This window comes from Pseudopodoces humilis, chromosome 6, assembly GCF_049639895.1.
Source record: "Pseudopodoces humilis isolate 2021_Gansu_Grassland_sample_001 chromosome 6, ASM4963989v1, whole genome shotgun sequence".
NCBI classification, from domain to species: domain Eukaryota; kingdom Metazoa; phylum Chordata; class Aves; order Passeriformes; family Paridae; genus Pseudopodoces; species Pseudopodoces humilis.
In genome coordinates, this window is record NC_142205.1 from 42670160 (window position 1) to 42689352 (window position 19193).

Here is a 19193-nt window from a genome sequence, read left to right on the forward strand (position 1 = left end):
TGTGAAATTGAAGTTAATACAAGCTGGAAATTTGTTCGTACAGGAAGAGTCAGACTGATCTCCTAAGGCAAATTCTCTGTTCTCCACAGTAATTTAATTTAGTTTTCTGCAACAGACCCTTGAAAGATTATAGCACACCTCAACTAAAAGGTACTGTGTACTTCTGTGATACAAGCAGAAAAGCTTACAGTTCTTAATCTTACTGCCATCAATGAAAATCTTAATTTTGATTCCTGGACTGAAGAAGGAGGAGAGGAACAAGGAAGCTCCAACTCTGCACCTTCTTCCCAAGAACAACTCAAGTCCCTCTTCCCTCTGTGTCTACATAAAAGTTTAACACCCATTAAAATATCACAGTTTCCTTGGCTTGTGACCTGTGGTGTCAGGGAAAAAATTGGAAAAAATTACCTGTCTTCCTGCATTATGGGGTTACTTTTAGGGACAGTGAGTATGAGACATATGAAAAATAAATCCTCAACCATGAAAATAACAGAGGAAACAAGCTTTATTTTTATTATTTGAAATTTTTGTGCGTGGTAAAGGTACACATTTGACTCTGGTTTTCCTACATTTTCAAGACAGAGTAAATTTTTTTTTGTCAGCTAAAGCATTATGAATACCATGGCACACAGGAAGCTAAAACTACCGCACACACGCACGCACACACACACACACACGCGCACACACACACACACACAAACACTTTGATGTGCATCTTTCATCCTTGACCTTAAGGAGAAAAAATCTGTATTTAGCCTCACAGGGATTTAAAAAAAAAAACAAAACAACAAAAGCATCATCATTGACAACAAAAAAACAAGTGAGAATAATATTTCATTATGAGTGCTGAGAGAGTGCAAGGCTTACACTTACACAAAACATGTATTGACTTACGAAGATGGAATGTACAAAAACTTCTAAAAAAACATGAGAAAAAGAACTGGAAACACTCTAGAACTGGAAAGCTGCAGCATATCAACTGGTAGAGATTTCTATCGGGGCTGCTGCTATACACAACACAGGAACATGTCATAAAGCCAAAGGAAAAGTGACAGGGTTAAGGCTGTGTTGCTCACAAACATCAACTGAAGTGCTGTACATTCGTCAGAAATAAAACCACCTTCCTAATGAAGGTTAGGAACCTTCTCACTCCATAGCACAAATACCTTTTGTACACTTTCCACAAACAGGTCAAATAATCACTGCTCACAGTTCTTGAAGAAAAGTTTGACTTTACATCATGATTTCACAACAAGCTGTCTCCCACAACTGAAAGTCATTTCTTTATAACAAACACAACATATTGGGCACTTATAGTTCTCATTATGGCAACACTAGATCCTTATTATAAAAAATATTAACATAAAATTAGAAGCCCTCTAGCTTTTACAGAACAGATGAGCATTTACTAGTAAATAACACTCCATCTTCATGAGGCAAATGCTTGCCTAAACCATTTTCCTTTTATTTTTCAATTCATTGTTGCTGGTTTAGCCTATGTAAAACTCTCCTGTTGTTTATATTGGATTTATCTGAACAGATCTTTTTTTCCTATTCACAAAAAAATGAAAATACAGTTGGCTAGTTTGTCCTAAAATGCTCCATATGACACAAGATCTAATAACCTTTTGAGATTACTTTTGAGTTGAAGATTAGTTAAATGAAGCACATACTTTCACCATTCATGCTGTGCTGCTAGTCAATTAGCATTCCAGGGAAGTCAAGGGGACATTTGGTTATACCTGAAATCTGGCAGCAGCATGCTTATAAAGCCTTTAATAAATGCTAACAACTCAGCAAATCATGTAGTGCAATTCTGACCTTCCCTTAATTGGATGAGAAAAAAAGTCTGCCAGCTTTTAAATGCAGAATTTCTGCTTTGGTTGCTCTTTGTAAGGTTTATAAGCCAAGCATTTTAGCGAAGTTGGCTTCTGAAGCACACCGTAAAAGCACTCTGTTTCTCAGTTTCCCAGTGCCAGGCAGATAAGGTCAGACCTTGGAAGGGAATGCCCTATGCCACTAAACTTGAAATTGAAGTTGACAGCATTTGCTATCAGAAGTAACTTCAAATAAGTGAAATTCTTTAGGTGCTGCTCTGCTGATAATGTCTGAAAATCCAAAAGAGTACTCAATTTTAAGAAAAAGTCCACAAAGCCCCTAATAGCTTTGAGCTGGGTTGTGAGGGGGGTTATGTGCAGAATTCACTATTTCATCAGGATGCACTGGGTTCACAAGGATTATCTAAAATCCTGGTAAACAGTGCTGGACCAAAGGGCTGAAAAGCTTCTGAAGGAAAGTGTACACATGAAATAGCACAGTCTTAAGTATCTTTTTTGATATATGGGTTGGGATCTGATTTTCATGCTTCTCAAAGTTCCTGACAACAGAGGATTTGGCAAAGTTTTCTGAGGGGTAAATGTGCAAGCTTAGTAAAATTGTGTTCTAAAAATCCATATCAGGAATTAAATATGATTAACTGATAGCCACAGCACATTTTTTTTTAAAAAATTATCTCTATCTGTGCAACCCCTTCTCTTTATTATTAAATACAGTTCAAATGCCTTTTCTTCACTGATGTGCCATTTAAGGGTCTTCCAGTGTCAGAAAATATTATAAGGACACTTAGAATGAAATTTGATCTACAGCTTTGTTAAATTTTGATAGGACAGTTTATTTGTAATGACTGAGATACCATCTTCAGAATTTTAGGACAAACTCAGTTCAAGCAGAGGGCAGTTTGTTCTCTTAGTAATAACAAACTTGAGTTTTAATATTCATAAATGTTACCACCAGTTTCTTAGCTTCATTATACAGTCCTTAAGCTTCATGCACGAAATATTTATTCCAACGAAATAAGGAAACTTATATTTGCACGAGAAATTGTAAATTGGTTCTATGTGCAAAAAATAAAGGAAAGAAGAGGAAATATCTTTAGGAAACAGTAATTAAAAACCAGACAAACCCCTCATTTAAGAACCTTGGGGTCTGCACTTTTACAAGTCAAATGCAGCTTTACAAAAAAAACCATTAGTCTTCCTCAAATTCATGGAAACAACCACCTTAACATTTTAGAAATAAGACAAATACTTATAACAATAAATTTTATCAAAGATTTCTTTCCATTTTGCAAACATGCTTAAAATACTCCCTTGTTCCTCACCCAACGCCCTTTTGTTTCAAGGCCCTAAAAATGAGAAAAGAAAGACAGCACTTCCCAGGCTATTGTAGGCATTGGCAGCAAGCTCACAGCTCCTCAAACAACACTTAAAAGGGAGCACCACTCCATCTATATCAGGCTACAGTAGCAATTCAACCTTTGACCACTGGATATAGAAATAAGAATAAAGCCAATGCTACTTTAGAAAGGACAAGTTCATACTTAAAAAACCCCCAATAAACCAAACATTAAAAACAGAACCATGCCTGTAAGTATTTCCAGTTAAATTAATACTTCAACAAAGAACACAGTAGAGAGATCTGGCAGAGGAAGAAAGGTAATTTTTCGGACTACTGCCATTGTCAAATATCATACATACGTTCCAGTTTGCTGAAATAACCCACATTTACTTTTTTATTATTTTTATGTCAATCAGTCATACATACATACATACACACATACAAACAAATTGGAACAAATCTCACAGTCCTTGTTTTGTCCTCTAACAAAATTCCCTTTGATGAAGGACTTCAGGAATTGGTTCAAATTCATTTTTATTTGTAACATATTTTTTCTCACATAAAAACAAATAGCTTTGGTAACCCTTGGCTTTCCTATACAACCTCTGTTTACCACAGTTCCTTTGGTTGTATAATGTAGGTCCTCCACAGGGGTACTTCTCTGGCTTTCTGTCCTGTGTGAAGCTGCATTTTTTTTTATAGGTTAATACAATGAGTTGCCGTAAGGAAACATGGCAATGAACACGTACGAAAGAGTGGCACACATGAGGTTAATTGACTTGACATTGTAATAACCCTGATCCTAATGAACTAGTTTGGTGTCAAAAGGTCTGTGGTTATACAGAAATTCCGCTCCCACTGATGTATCGCTACGATTAAGTTTTTCCAGTGCTCTAGAAATGTCAGGTCTCTGCAAAGTCCTTCCTGCACATTGAGCAAAAGGAAGAGTGGAAAACGGCCGCACAAAACAATCCTTCATTAACTCCACATGAGTAGGGAATTTGCATTGATTCTCATAGTGCTAAACACTGAGCTGTGTTAGGTCTGACGGTTAGAGCTAGACGGATTTTGTGAGACTTAACCTTATACTAAAAGGACCTACTTGTTATACACAGTAAGACTGAAGAATGTTAAAAGTGTAATACCTACCATGATAATGAGATCTAGAAGATTCCCAGGATCACCTCCAGGTTAAATAACGTGTAAGAATGATACTTCTTTAAATTTGGAAGCTCTGAGCAGGAGCTATCCTTCGCAGTCATCAAAAAGCTTTGGGGACTTTTCCCAAACTTTTCTCATTTTTACCTTATTAATTAATTCCAGTTTCATAGGTTGCAGTTTGTGTTTAATTTCACATTGTCTTTATGAATTCAGTTACAGAGGGTTTTTTTATTAACACTTACAGCAAAAAGTTCAGTGAGAAACATAAGAGGTGCAAGTCCTATGTAAACAAGGTAAGTTTGGAAATTATCACACGAAGTCCATGAGAGACCCCTTTGTTACTAAAAACGAACACAAAGTAGGAGATATCCTGCACTGGATCTCTAGGACGAGTCTCTTCTTAAGGGTGGGTGATTATCCAGCTCCAGAGCTCATTGCTACTGTAAGTATCGGTAGACTTTGAAGCAGTGATTTCCAGAGTCTGCGACTACAACGTGGCCATCTGAAGTAAGAGCCAGACCTTGGGGACCATAAAGTGGGTCAGCAGAGGTGTTAATGTAGGATAAAAATGATCCGCTTCCATCAAAAACCTTTGAGGGTGAGAAAGCACAGAATAAATGTTATGAATAAAAAAGGAAAGTGTTTCTCATTTCTGAAATAGCTGACATACACTAGAATAAACAAGGGCAAAATCTGATCTGCTATCTCATAATATCCAAGTTTATATATACAAATGTATGTTCCTATTAAAAAGAAATAATTATAGCTGCCAGGATCTTTGGCAAGAATTAACACACAATGAAATAATAATAATAATAATAATAATAATAATAATAACAATAATAATAATAATAATAGCAGCAATAATCTTGGCTGTTCCTTGTTCTAAAATAGTCAACTACAATAAATCAAACTTAATTGGGAACTCAACCAACACCTTGTTTTCCTAACAAATATTACTGTTGTGCCTAGCCTGATTCTTAGGTTCCCACACAGAGAAAACCAGGAATTTGTTTACCCTGTTGTTTCCTGAGAACAACTCATAAGCTCCCTCAGTTTTATATTCAGTGGAAATAATACATACACTTATTTATTAGGTATTCTTTGGCAAACAAGACCTTATGATTAGCACTTAAAAAGAGTGCAACTCTCATAACTTTAAAGCAGAATTATTTCTCAACATTTAAAAAGGATAAAAATCTGCTGCATTCACCTCAGGTCATTTGCTTTTTCATATTTCCCACTATGTCTCTTATCTTCTGTTATGGTGATTATAAATGACTATCATCTCAGCAATGCTGATGAGTCTCATAAGTCATCAAGTAACTTTTGGGGAACTACTTGGCAGCAAAATCCTTGGTCACAGTGGCCATCAGAGCTGCCAGCAGCTCTGTAAAGCTGACTATCTGACACCACCTGGTCTGAAAGTTGACAATGAGGCATATAAGGGATGGTGTGAGAAGCCATATCACTTCTAATGGTGATGGTGTTTCTTGGGCAGTCTGAAGGCCAGAGTTACCAACCTATTAGATTTTTTAAGCAAGCACCTTTGAAATACAGAAATTTCTACCTGTATTCGACTGTTTCCCCAATCTGCTACGATAATATTTCCATTAGAATCTACTGCTACTCCAGTTGGTGCATTAAATTGCCCATTTCCTTCTCCATTTGATCCAAACTTCAGCATGAATTCTCCCTCCTGGTTAAATACCTGTATGGGTTAAAACAGCAACCTAAATATGGCATGGTATCAAATATTAGTAATCTAGTACTACCAGTTCACCTGCTAATTAAAGGGGGAATTGAAGAGTTCCCAGGAACACACAGCCCCAAGACACACACACCCACACCCCTACACCATGGGAGAAAAGGTCCCCATCTTTCCCTTCACTCCATTACACCATACAGTGTTTCCCTTCTCACTTAATATCTGATTCATCTCAGACATGGAGGCAAAGGACCCCAGAGCCCTTCTGCAGCTTGTGCATCTTGAACTGAAAAGAGCTGAATGCAGATACAGCACTGGGTTATTTGTTTCTGTGGAACTAAAACACAATGGAGCAGATGCTCTCTTCTCTGCTTCCATAATCTAACACACATAGCAAATCATGGCATGCTGCTCTCTGTAGACAGTTCAGCAACTGAATTCTCTGTGATGATAACAGGTTTAGACAGCAGAAAGATGGAGCTGATCAATGACTATTCTGTCAGTGACCTGGATGCACCAATGTGACCAAATTAGATACAAAATGTGTCATTTTTTACCACAGCCACCTCTAAAATATTTTGGTCCATCTTGCACCCAGGCCCAGCTACAGCACAAGGTCCAACAGTGTTCTTAGAGACTGACTGTGGCTTGCACAAGAAAATACAAAGACCTGACAAGTGCCAAGTGCACACAGAAGTGCTGATAAGGTGGAGGATGTCAGGAAATTATTGTGTTCTCAAACACCCACAGTGAACTGAGGAAAAACATTTGGGCGAGGAAATTAATGAAGTACCAAGTTAATGCCTCAGATGATTAAAGAAAATAATTTTTAAAAAAAGCCAACTAATAAAAAAAACAGACAAAGATATATTGTTCTCTCCCTGTGCTGAAGTGACCAAATGAGAGAGAAGCATACGTTGTCCAGGATTTTCCATAAAAGATGCTTGAGGGAAGGAACATCCTTGAAGGTTAGTGGCAGTGGGAGAAAAATGTTGCTGAGTGAGCTTGTTTAATTCAAGACACTGGTGGCAGGAAGCAGCTTTGGGACTCATAAGAGTGAAATTAATTTATTTAGTTATTTATAAACTAATTTATTATTTAAAAGAAGATGTACTCTCTGCTTGCTCTCAGATTATAAACTCTCCAGAGTGTCAACAGTTAGATGTACCAATTTAGAGAACACTACAGAAGTAAGAATCTTTTCCGGTTAGTACTAAATTGTAACAAGTAACATTTGTATCCCATTGAGTCACACCAGAGACAGATGGGACACTCTGTTCTCATTAGAAATGTAGTAATTATAAATCCTCCAGGATGCCACACTTCTTACATTTCTTCACTTGCTTTTTTTTTCATTTCAGTTTGCCCCTTGCTGTCAAGCTGCTCCAGGCATTCCTGTTACCAGACAAACCTTGCTTGTGGAGAGGTACTTTATGGAGTCATAGGCCTCCTGCTGCTTTAGGGCTCCTGCAGCAGTCTTGGTTTCTGTGCTGTAATCCAAGCCACCAGCTGCTATTTCCTCACAAATTCCAAAAGGATAGGCAAGCAAGGTTGCTATTCCAAACCTAGGTGATTCAGCACTGCTTAGGACACAAAGGTGTCTATGTTCAGGCAGCAACTTCCTACTTCAAGTGAATATATAAAACTTAATTTTTCAGTCAAAAACAGTGAATAACTAGACTGAATGTCCATCTTTGTGTTCAATCAAAATAGGCATTAGATGAAAAGCCAGGGTTTTTATTTTGTTGGGGTGTGGGACTGACACATATGTCCTGAGGATCCCGGTAGAACAGCATCCTGCCTCTGTGCTCCTGCTGCTGCCTCCTGCAGAGGGAGGGAACAAGAGCACGTGGCTCAGCAAGTGTACGAAAGGGAATGCCTGAGAACAAACACACACAGGTGAGGCATTTCTGAAGTGGCCTGTATTGCCTTCACAGACATTTGCCAACACATCTCAGCATGTCCCCTTGGTTTGTATCGGGACAAACAAATAAACTTCCTATCATGCCATGACTTTAACAGGGTGTGAGTCAGGACTTCCCATGGGTGTAAGGACTAGCGGCCAGTTCTGCCCAGTGCAGGAAGCACTGAATGAAAACCAATAGTTACATGGGTTTTAAGAGAATCAAGTTGTAAAATGGATCCAGTAATCTTAAAGCTTATAGGTATGGAATGTAAATGTATCTTTACTTTGTTTTCATTTTACAACTAGGAATGTGGAAAGCATTTACTGGGAAATTCAAGAGCCAGACTTTTAAAACTTTGTTTTGAAAGAAGACAGAACACAGGGTCAATAACAGGTTTGGCAGATGGCTACTAAAAATAAGTAAAGTTGAAATTATTTATTTCAGGTACAACTTATGTTTAAGCAATTGAGTTAGAGAACATTATAGTGACACTATAGACCATGCCTTCACTAAGCAATGCACTGCATGCAAAGTTCTCTGAAAGTCCTTATAGCAGAACTCATACATATGGAGTGTTATCTCTTTGGTTTTAACAACATGCTATTTTCCCCAAGAAAGTATCATAATAAAATTTAAATGGCAACTTCCCAAGTTGCCATTAATTGACAGTACCTTGACAGAATGGTTATGAAAATCTGTAATGATAATTTCATTGTTGCTGTTTACAGCTGCAAAATGAGGACCTGCAATGCAGAAAAAAGAAGAAAAAAATAGTAATACCATTAAAATAAAAAGTATGGTTAAATTAAAAAAAAAATAAAAATATTAGCTTGCCAGCATATTATGTTTGGCTTCTGAGCAATAGTAGTCCAAGTGGGAATACCAATTCAAGTTAAGAGTAATTTTACTTCATGGATTTTTTTTAAAAAAGCTCAGCATGCTTTTTGTAAACAAAAATAATTTCTTTTTCAACCAGTTGTCAGCTATTGTTACCAATAAGCATTGTTGATTTCTCCTTCTCTTATACATACGACTATGCAGAGATTTATGGGCTTATTAACAAGACAAAACATGTAGTGCTTAAGCATAAAGTTGTGCATACACTGAAAATTGTTATAAAAAATGTCCCTGTAAATTCTTAATTGAAATATTTTATGCTCTGTGTGCTCACATCTTACAAGCATTTGAGCTAACAAGTTTTCAGATAAGTACAAAAGTTACTTAGAAGACCACTGTTAGGGAAGAAAGGGCATTTTTTGCTTTACATTGTGCATTGAAATACGTGTGCAAATTTGAGTAAAAAACAAATGTTAGCTTGAAAACACGCAAGTACCCAAATTAAAACACTTGGTGATAATTTGAGTTATTAAACAGAACAGAACTCAGTTTCAGTTTTCACAGTATATCAGGGTAAACTATAAAAAAGTGGATAATTTTAAAATGAAAACATTCAAGTATTGACAATTTACCTGTTTTCTGTAGCCTATCAGCAAGAGAGGTGATATATTTCTCAAATGCTGTTAGGAAGTATTTGCCTACTTATTTTCAGGAGATGTTTTTGCAAATTTTCAAATGAAAAGAAGTTGAGATACCCAGAAAATTTAGCTGTGTTAGAGCCCAAGCTCTCATAAATTATATATATTATGCCATAAGACATTGCAAGAGATCTCAGGATAGAAACACATTGATGCTATTCCTCTCTTTCACTGTGAACCAGTCAAAGCATCACACCATTGAAACTACATACTGAAAATGGCCGAACACCTGCAAAATGACCTGCATACCTAATTTGGCATCTTAGTTTCAAATTTTGAAAGAACAGCTATTCATTTAAAATATATTAGAGCAGCTGTTCTGTTTTTTAAACTTAACTGCACGCTCTGCTTGAAAGACGGCATGTGCAAGCAGTCAGTTGAGTATAAATGGCAATTTCCCCAAACTTACACTGGCTGTTCCATAACCCTGCCTTCCTGATCTCAATCTTAATGCTACCCCATTACACTCATTTTCTAAGAGATACCACTTAGGGCAGTGGGTTTTGTGTATCTGATGAGTGGAAACACAAAGCACAGCAGCAGAGTTGATTGTGGTGTGCAGCTTAGTGTGGCAATTACAAAGCACTTACAAAACGCCTGTTAAGATCATTCTTTCTTGGGTCACTGATCTGAAATGCTTCCAGGCATGGGGAGGTGGATGAAACAATCTGGTTACAGTTACATTTGCAGAACAGATGTTGCAGTCTGCCCGACCAATCAAGCAAATAGGAGCTGTATGTCTAGCAGAACCTCTCCCCCGGAAGGATAAAGGAGTAGGATACAGCATCTGCAACATGCTCAAACATCATGCAAATGTGAGCAGAAGAGGCAAGAAGAGGGGATTTACATATTACCATCAAGTGTACCTGCAAACTGCTTGTCACCATTTCCTCGGCTTCCGAACCTGGTGACTATTTTCCCATTTGGCTGGAAGATGAAGACACAGCATGCTTTATTGTCCACTACAATGATGTGTCCATTACGATCCACCGAAACACCTTTAGGGCCCATGAGCTTTCCAGACCCAATTTTGGCCTAAAAGGGAAAACACAAAACAGAAAAATACGTTGGCATGATAGAAATTAGTTAGTACAGTTCAAAGATTGTATTACGGGCATAAAGTAGAATGGAGAGGCATTTTTTTCATCAGAAGTTGGAAGTGATAGTTTTTAATCAGCTCTTACCATGTACTTCATAATTTTTTCTTCAGCTGAAAATAAAGTCTACTTTCTGTATGTTTTTTCTAGACTGAAAAACTGCCACCTCAGCAACTGAGTCCAAATATACAGCTCAGAAGAAATACAGTCATCAGATTTGTAAGACTTGATAAACCTGTCAGAAATGTCTGTGTATCCAACAATAGGGTACCAGCAGGACAGGGAGACAAGCAGAAAGGACTTCTGTCTCCTATTGCATGCTGCTCCTGAGTCCAACAACCACCTTGATGGACAGGAGACATCTTTATCACCACCTGTATCGAAGAAGGCAGAATTCTTGGAGCATCAGGGCTGGGTGGGATGTAGGCTGTGATGTCTTTTGTTACCTTTCCTGGGTTAGTAAGACATTAGCACCTTCTTGAGTGCCCTCAGAATGAATTTGAGCAGAGCTGAAACTCAGACTAACAGATTCCACACGAGATTGCTTCACTTGCTGCTTAGACACATGAAGTGTCAACTGAAAACTGCAAAGGGGAGAGGATCATGTTGCCAAACAGCAAATGAAGCAATCTTTGAAACACTAAACAAATCAAAGCTTGTTCCTGTCTTAGGTAAATAAAATTATTTCCATCATTTTAAATAGGCCTTGTGACTACCAAAACCATCTGCCGGCATAATCAGCAACAGGAGGGGAATGGTATACGGTATTCACCGGAAAAATGTTCCGTGGAGAGAAGATGGATCTCACAGCAGTAAATTATTTGGAAAGGCTAGATAGTTGTCAAATCAAAAAATGTCAGAAGTATGCTTTAGTAGGTTTAAAAAGAAGGGGTTCTAAAAGGAGGATCTAAGCAACAGAGCAAGCAGAAATTGAGACCAAGCCTTCAAAGAATCCATGAGTTACCTGGGCATAGACCCAGGAAGACTCTAGGATCACCTCACAATCTATTGCACATTTTCCACCATTCAGCTCTTTTTTAGACTGAGATTCTAGAAACTGTTTTAATCTATATAAAATCAGTTGAGTTTTGACTTTCCAGTTAAAATAGGTTGTAAATACTCAATTGTTTACAGTGGAATGGAGCAACTTGCATCCTGCTTTTAGCCATTTTTAAAAAATTGATGGACAGATTTGAAAACACTTATTCAGGCTGGTTTCAAAAGTCTGTGCTGGACAGATAATCCACCAAAGAGGCTGTGTTGAAATTATGGATTGCAGAACTTTCAGATCCTGTAGTAATTTGTGAGAGACACATCCTACAAACTGAGGTTCATATCTTGGTGAAGAACACACTTTTCTGTTTGCATTGGAGTTCAAATGAATATATATACAATATATATGAATAATATATATATGAATATATATACAATATGTACACTAAGATATTAATCTTATTTATGAAACAAGGCTATCTTTCACCTCACTGCCTTTGAAGAGTGAGACAGATCACCCCCTAGAGCAAGCAACACTGAGAATCATAGAATCCTTTTGGCTGAAAAAGACCTCTAGGACTGAGTCCAAGCATTAGCCTAACACTGTCGTGTTTACCATTAAACCATGTTACCAACTGCCACATCCACTCCTGACTTCTCTGCACCTCTCCCCTCCCTCCTGCAACTGGTGAGTAGCAGTGAGACAGATTACAAGGCATTAAGAAAACCGATCGCCCAACTCATTTTTCTCATGTCCTTGATGTTTTCAAAGCAAACAGAAGTAGTTCTCCTACCCTTAGTAAGTCCCATGATCCGATTTCATAGTACATTCTCCTAGGCAGGTAAAAAATAGGAATGATCCTAAAATAAAGCCACCTGGGTTCACTGAGGATGGCTGCTACTAAGCCACTACACAACTTTTTTCAGTCTCCAGTAAAGAAAATTCCAAGGAGTAAATCTTGAGGCTTCAAGACTATGCTTAGCCAACATGCAATGATCTTGTGTCACTTTTATGTTCATGTACATAAACTGTTATAAATTGCAAAATATTTAGGCAAAATCTACCTAACTGAATCACGCTAAAATATCCCCAGGAAAAAAACTATTAAAAATTATTTTATGTTCACCAGGGGAAAGAAATCAGCAGACCTACGAAATGTATTCAGTTTGCATAACAACAAAGCAGCAAAACCATAAATCAAATGCAAATCTGTAGATGTATTTCCTTTGGGGTGACTAAATCATATTCCCCTCTCCTTTGGCATGTCCACGTGGTTGTCTGCCTGAGAACTGCACCACCTCTTTACCATCTTTCCAGGATTCCTATGGAAAATGACTCAGACTCATGAGTACAGTGTCTTCCTGCCCATATAAACACATATGGAAAAATATAACAAATAAATCACATACTACATTAATGGGCACTCAGTGCTGAGAAGGGTAATAAAAATAACTATTCTTGGACCAGGTTTAAAATATAATTTGCAAGCAGCAATAAAGTATGCCCAGCTAGAGTTTTTGCAATGCTTTTGCAAAAAATCTGTTCCCAGTTAAGATCAAAATATGCTGATGACACATTACTGGATCTGGCCGAACATATTCTTTGTATATTTTTATTTCAGAAAGTTGCTTAGAATTATAGGTTTGATTATTTAGAACAGAACATTATGAAACCCAGTCACTCCTGTTAAGTGTATGAATGGAAGTATTTTCAGGCCTTTTTTTCCATTAGAAATGAATACAGTATAATGAAACATGTGAACCCTTAATACAAATAATGTGTTTAATTGAATTCAGTCAGGGACATTATGTCCCTTATTTTATAGGCTCTTAGGAATTTAGACTGGTTTTCAAACGTGTTTATAAAGTCACCCTACCAGGTTGGAAAATATTCTACTGTGGGATATTCCTAAAAGTTTAAGAAAAAAAAAAGAGCTAGCCTACATAAAAATTTATGAAGACTTTTCCACTGTACAAGTGTTAGGGCTAAGTTAAACTTTACCAATCTTGTTGCTGTCCGAAAGGCTCAAGATTATCAGGGATTAGTTACAAACTTTCAACAAGCCATTTTTTCCTGTTTGAGAACTTCTCTAATAAGGAGATACAGCTTTGTCACAGATTGCAATATCACTCAATAAGTGGATTTATCACTCATGTGACTGTTAAAATTCAACTGTGACCATTTAACCACACTACCTATTCTCGTCAGAACATACAACCAGCTTCAGACAGCTCTTTCCTTAATTCTCCTAGTGAGACAAGGAAGAAGTCTGACATATAAAATGTTTCCTTTAATCTTTTCCCATTTATCTAAACTTGATCTTGCCTTGCAGAGCCCTGTTTTGTTGATAACAAGCTTGTCATCTTATATACAGCTCTTCAAGACTAGAAAGAAAGCAATTCTCTTCTTGGAGGAACAGGAATAATTTTCTTGGCTCTGTTGTCCAGTTCTTTCACTAGGTTTGAACACCACAGTGGTGAGGAGCTGGTACAGCTGCTTCACCCTGCCCTCTTTCCTAAGCCTAATGTTGTATCTGCTGCAACTGTTTTCTTAGCAATTTCAGAGCACTTGACAGAGGAAGTCAGCACTGTTATCTGCCTTTTACAGATGAAGAAAATAAAGCACTTGGAAGTGAAATGGAAGATCACTAGTCACACAGTGGCATAGTCAGGAACAGAAGCCTCAGATCCTAAGACCCAATCTGAGTCTTTACCATTTCCAGGATAATACAGCCTTTCATGTGAAGAAGCTCGTGTTTTGGTGCAACCTTAGATTAGAGTTTGTCCGCCTCCGCATTTATGTAAGTTCTACAGCCTTGAGAAAACAGAGCTCTTTCTTTGTTGCTGCCAGAACTGATGAAGGTGACACTTTTCTGCCTGGCAGTGGAGGTTGCCAAGGGGAGTCAGTCCAGTGATGTAATCAGGGAGATGCCTGGGCCTCGCTCCAGGGAAATCTGCCTTATGGCTCACATGATTATTAAAATTCCACTAAGCGAGAGTGTAAGTAAATACAGAAGGAGGGGGACAGCATCAAAAATAGTTAGCTTAACCTCAAAACAGCCCCCTGATATTGCTGAGTTAACAACTAGCAGGCCACCTGCATCAGCGGTCTTACACAATGACTTGCAGGCACAGTCCTTTGAAGGCAAATGCCATTATCCCTTTCTCTCTCTCTGTTATTTTAGGAAATGCTGCCCAATTTAATCTGACAAGGCCCCTGTAAGAATTACCACTGCCAACACGCAAGAAATTACAAGGCTTTGCCCAGATTCCCATCGGCTAGATCTGTTACCTATGTTCTGTGCTTCCAATATATTTTATTTAACCCCATCATAGAATAACATCCTGAGCTGGAAGGGACCCACAAGGATTATCAAGTCCAACTCCTGGTCCCACACCATCATGCATTGACTGTCCCCCATATCACAGCCTCACCCTTGGTGGACATGACCTCTCAACACTGTGTGTATCCCCTCCCCAGTTCCCCCAGGCCCTGTGCTCATCCCACCTGCATCCTTCCTCTCCAGCACAGCTCTCCAGCTACCCTGTGCAGTACAGGATCCCCTGAACCAGTGCTGTGCCAATACAGGACCCCCTACTCCCATGACAGCTCCTCAGTGTGTCCCAGTGCCCATCCATGTCTCCATCCCAGTGTTCCCCACTGCCTCACTCCTGCTCTCCCTATGCAGATGCTCTGCTACCTGCCCTCTACCCTGCACTTATATGCTTATGCTTACCCTCTGGATAAAAAAAATACTTCTACAAACATTTATTTTTCCTCTCATAAATATGGCTTATTGCATTCAATCTAAAAATAATATCTTATACCATTGATGTTTCATCTCCCATTTCATCAGTCTAGTTACAAGAACTATGAAGTCTAATGCATTAATTTGTATTAACCACACAAACACTGCCTCCATCCCCTTTGCATTTTTTTGCAATCCAACAAAAACATTGACTGAAAACAAATCTAGGCTTCACATCAGAGGAACTACATTAATAATTAATTATTTCCAGTATCTGTCTCCCTGCTGGTAGCACATAAGGTCCTGGCTTCTCCAGAGCTTTTTCCTCCAGAGCTCACACCATCCAAAATGCTGGATTTATAGCATATCTTAAGAAGGCAGGAAAACAAGCCCTCCATGCTCTGTGTCCAGATCAAGCCAGTTCACATTGAAGATGTTAATAATTATTTAAAATACACTTAGGATACTCAGAATATTTGGATTCTTAACAAAATTACATATTTCTTTGGGTTTGTTTTGGTGTTTTCATTTCATTTAAGGACTTCAGCCAAAACTAAGGTTTTCCTGTGTAGCTGTATGCTTTCAAAATTACTTGACAAATAAAATCACATTCTCTCTGCAAATGCAAATAATTTGTATTTTTTTAAGACTTGCATTACATTTTACTATTGCTTTATTTTAGCTTGAAGTCTATACCTGATCTGGATACTTTTAAAAGCATACACACCTGTTTCTCAGATGGAGGTCACCGAGGACTACGCAAGCACAACTGCTTATTTGCATCTGTCACTTTGCAAAGACTATTCAGAGGAAGGCCATTTCTTGCTGCACATACAAGCAGCTCAGAACCTGAGCTTTTTGTTCATTAGGCTGACAGAAAATTATAGCCAAACAGGCCATATCTGTGCAATGCAGCACTCCAGAATTAAGTAACTATGGTAGAAATTTCCCTGCATGTCCATTATCCCAGTGACCGGTGAGTACTGCTAATCTCTGCCAGAGGTGGCTCTCTCTAGTGTGCATCACCAGACTTGGCATCATGCATTCAGAGAACAGCACCAAATGGAGGAAACCTTTAATTCTCCCTGGAACTTCACCTGAACCCAAGCAAAATAAATACTGCAGGTTGGAAATCATCAATGTAGTGTAGTAGCTGCTGTCTTATTTTACTCCCATTAAAGGGATCAGAGTTGTTATGAAAATATGAGGCATGCTTTCCTTAGAATTTCTGATTTCTGAAACCTACAATATCATTACTGTCTTTCAATTTTTTAAGAGCACAACACACCACCTAGAACACTCCTGTCTATGCTGTAGCACTGAAACAACACCCTGGTTTACCTTTCATTGCTTTATTACTAACAGGATCATACATAAATTATACAATTTATTTGCTGAGAAGTATGAACTAAAAGGGGAAGTCATCATCATCATTCTTCTTCTCCTCTATACGTCACTGAAGAGCTTCATGTACTCCTTGTAAGATTTTGTGTTTTTCTGTGTGCATACATATATCTGCACACACCCTTCAGTACAATCAGAGTAATAATGATGTGAAGGTTGTTGAGCTAGTCCAGCTAGCCTTGCTGGCACTTGCTATCCTCACTATAAGTTACAGAAAGGCATTTAAGCACCCAGTACGGAACATGTTGTCTCTGCTTGGTGTAACATTAGCATTACTGCTGGGATCTCCTCCTATTAATTATACCATGTGGCTGGGTCAGGGGTTTCCACGTCACAACAGTGGAATTTAGACTAAGCTACAGCCAAACTATGTAGTTTCTTGAAAAACAATGTCAATTTGCATTCCTTTGTAAGACAGAGAAACCTCAGGAGAGTTCATATGGTAAGTCATACCTTAAATTTTCCATCTGATGAGAATATGCTAACCCATTTGTTATCATAGTCTGCAATAATGATGTCACCACTGGGATGCACAGCCACTCCTGTTGGCCGCTGCAGCTGGCCAGGAGACCTTCCTCGTATGCCAAAACGGCTTTTGAACTGACCGTCATTGGAAAATATCTGTAATAGAAAACAGGAATTTTAAAATTATGTCCACATATGACCATCACCTATTTCTTGGAGCATAGATTTTAGCAAGACACTAATGAACTAATGAGCACTATAGTCAGGAAGAGAGCTGGGAATGTGAACCACTTTTACGCAGTCCATATTTGAAAGTGATATATCTAATTTAAGAAGACCCCAATTAAAAAAACCCCATAAAATTCTTATTGTGTTGTTTCTTAAGTGATCTTAAAGTACTTCACAAACATTAATGAATTAGCTTCACTAAATCTCTCTCAGCGGGGAGGGAATGGTATTGTTCCCTTACTAGAAATGAGGAAACTGAGGCACTGACTCAGCCACAGTCAAACACTAAGTCTGTAGAAAATATAGGAATATGTCCACTGATTGTGTCCTCAAGCCAGGTAACTAGACACTGAAGCTCCTCTGAAGAGGCTGCAAATTACGAAGCATGAGGGTGCTGATGAATATTTGACTCTTTCTCTTTTGAAAAGGCCTGGAAATGAGTTCTCATGGCATGCGGCTTGCTGGTTCTCAAGAAAAAAATACAAAAACAAGCCACACGCTGCTGCCGTCTTCATTGCTACCACATGGGCAGCCTGGAGAGTGATGAAAAATTGTTAATGGTAAAAAGGATACATGGAAAGCAAAAGAAAAAATGCAGCTTGATTTTCACACAGGTTACAGAAGCCAAGAAATTATGGGTGTCAGGGTGCTACCACAGAAAAGATTTGATTATAATATCAGAAAGAGAAGCCAGTTAAATAGAGTAAAGGCCACTTGAAAATGACATCTATATGCTTATTTTTCTATTTGTACTTCCTGAAAAATTATATTTGTGGCACCTTGCTCTACATTTACATTAAACATGAGAGTGATAAAATTTACCATTTAAAATTATATTTACAAAAAGGCATTTTTCCAGATTGTTGCACAACTTATTTTTTCATCCATTGCCAAACATCAGAAAGAATGGAAGTAAATTCTGATTATATACTAGATACAGTATAGATCTGAAAAAAAGATAGTTGCAGGTCAAGAAGATGGAAAGTTAATGGATCATAACTTGAGCTTCCCTTGTATATTCTATGTCTGCCTGAATTGTACAAAATGTGTCTTTCTGAGATGACAAAAAAGACAGAGGTGTGGGCAAGGAGAAAAACACTGGAAATGGCATACTCTCATACCTGCACACACTGGTTGTTACTGTCTGCTATTAATATTTTTCCATTTGTAGATGCAGCTACACCTTGAAGATTTGTAAATTCCCCTTTGTTTCTTCCTTTGGTGCCTAAAATTGAACACAAAGCACATAAGAAATCAGGTTAGACAAGACTAATCAGTTAGGACCCAAATGCCAACACACGCAATTATTACATTTCTGATCAAAGGATTTCTATTTTGAAGAGTTCTTCTCACTGCTACAACTTCAAAGAACCCTCTCAGTAACAGATACACAATTCTACTGACAAGAAGGAATTGTTTAGGGGACTGTTCTCACTCTTTAGCATGTGTGTCACCCAAGCCCCCATCAATGTTAATTGCCTCTTTGGCCTTCCTAAGTCAGTGTTCACAAACTGCCTCTTGCATGAGGGAAGTAGTAAAAGCTTTTTACATAAGCAATGGACTTTTTTAAACTGCAGATTTTTATTCTACTGAAAGGGCAATTAATGGGACAGTACATGGGAACATACAGAGAGAGGCTAAGATAAGAACTTGGACAGATGACGTGGTTTTAGCTAAGTCTCCTCAGTGAAATCACAAAGCTGGGATAAAACATATCACTTTGGATGGGGCCATTTCAAGACAGGGGAAGTTTCCTTTTCCTTCTTATA

At 38.1% G+C, this 19193-nt stretch overlaps 1 protein-coding gene across 21 annotated transcripts in view; it reads right to left on the reverse strand.

The window, feature by feature from the left end:
* Positions 1 to 487: 487 nt before the first annotated feature.
* TRIM2 (tripartite motif containing 2) overlaps positions 488 to 19193 on the reverse strand; it is a 109409-nt gene continuing 90703 nt past the window's right edge. For 20 of the 21 annotated variants that reach the window (XM_088056437.1, XM_088056440.1, XM_088056438.1 and 17 more), the window contains 6 exons: positions 18546 to 18649; positions 17185 to 17352; positions 10343 to 10523; positions 8626 to 8696; positions 5909 to 6049; positions 488 to 4928 (listed from right to left, as the gene is read on the reverse strand). In XM_088056437.1, coding sequence (XP_087912563.1) covers positions 4776 to 4928; positions 5909 to 6049; positions 8626 to 8696; positions 10343 to 10523; positions 17185 to 17352; positions 18546 to 18649 — 818 coding nt within the window. In that variant the 3' untranslated portion in view covers positions 488 to 4775. The remainder of the gene's footprint in view (positions 4929 to 5908; positions 6050 to 8625; positions 8697 to 10342; positions 10524 to 17184; positions 17353 to 18545; positions 18650 to 19193) is intronic. The other variant, XM_088056443.1, reaches the window with a different exon arrangement.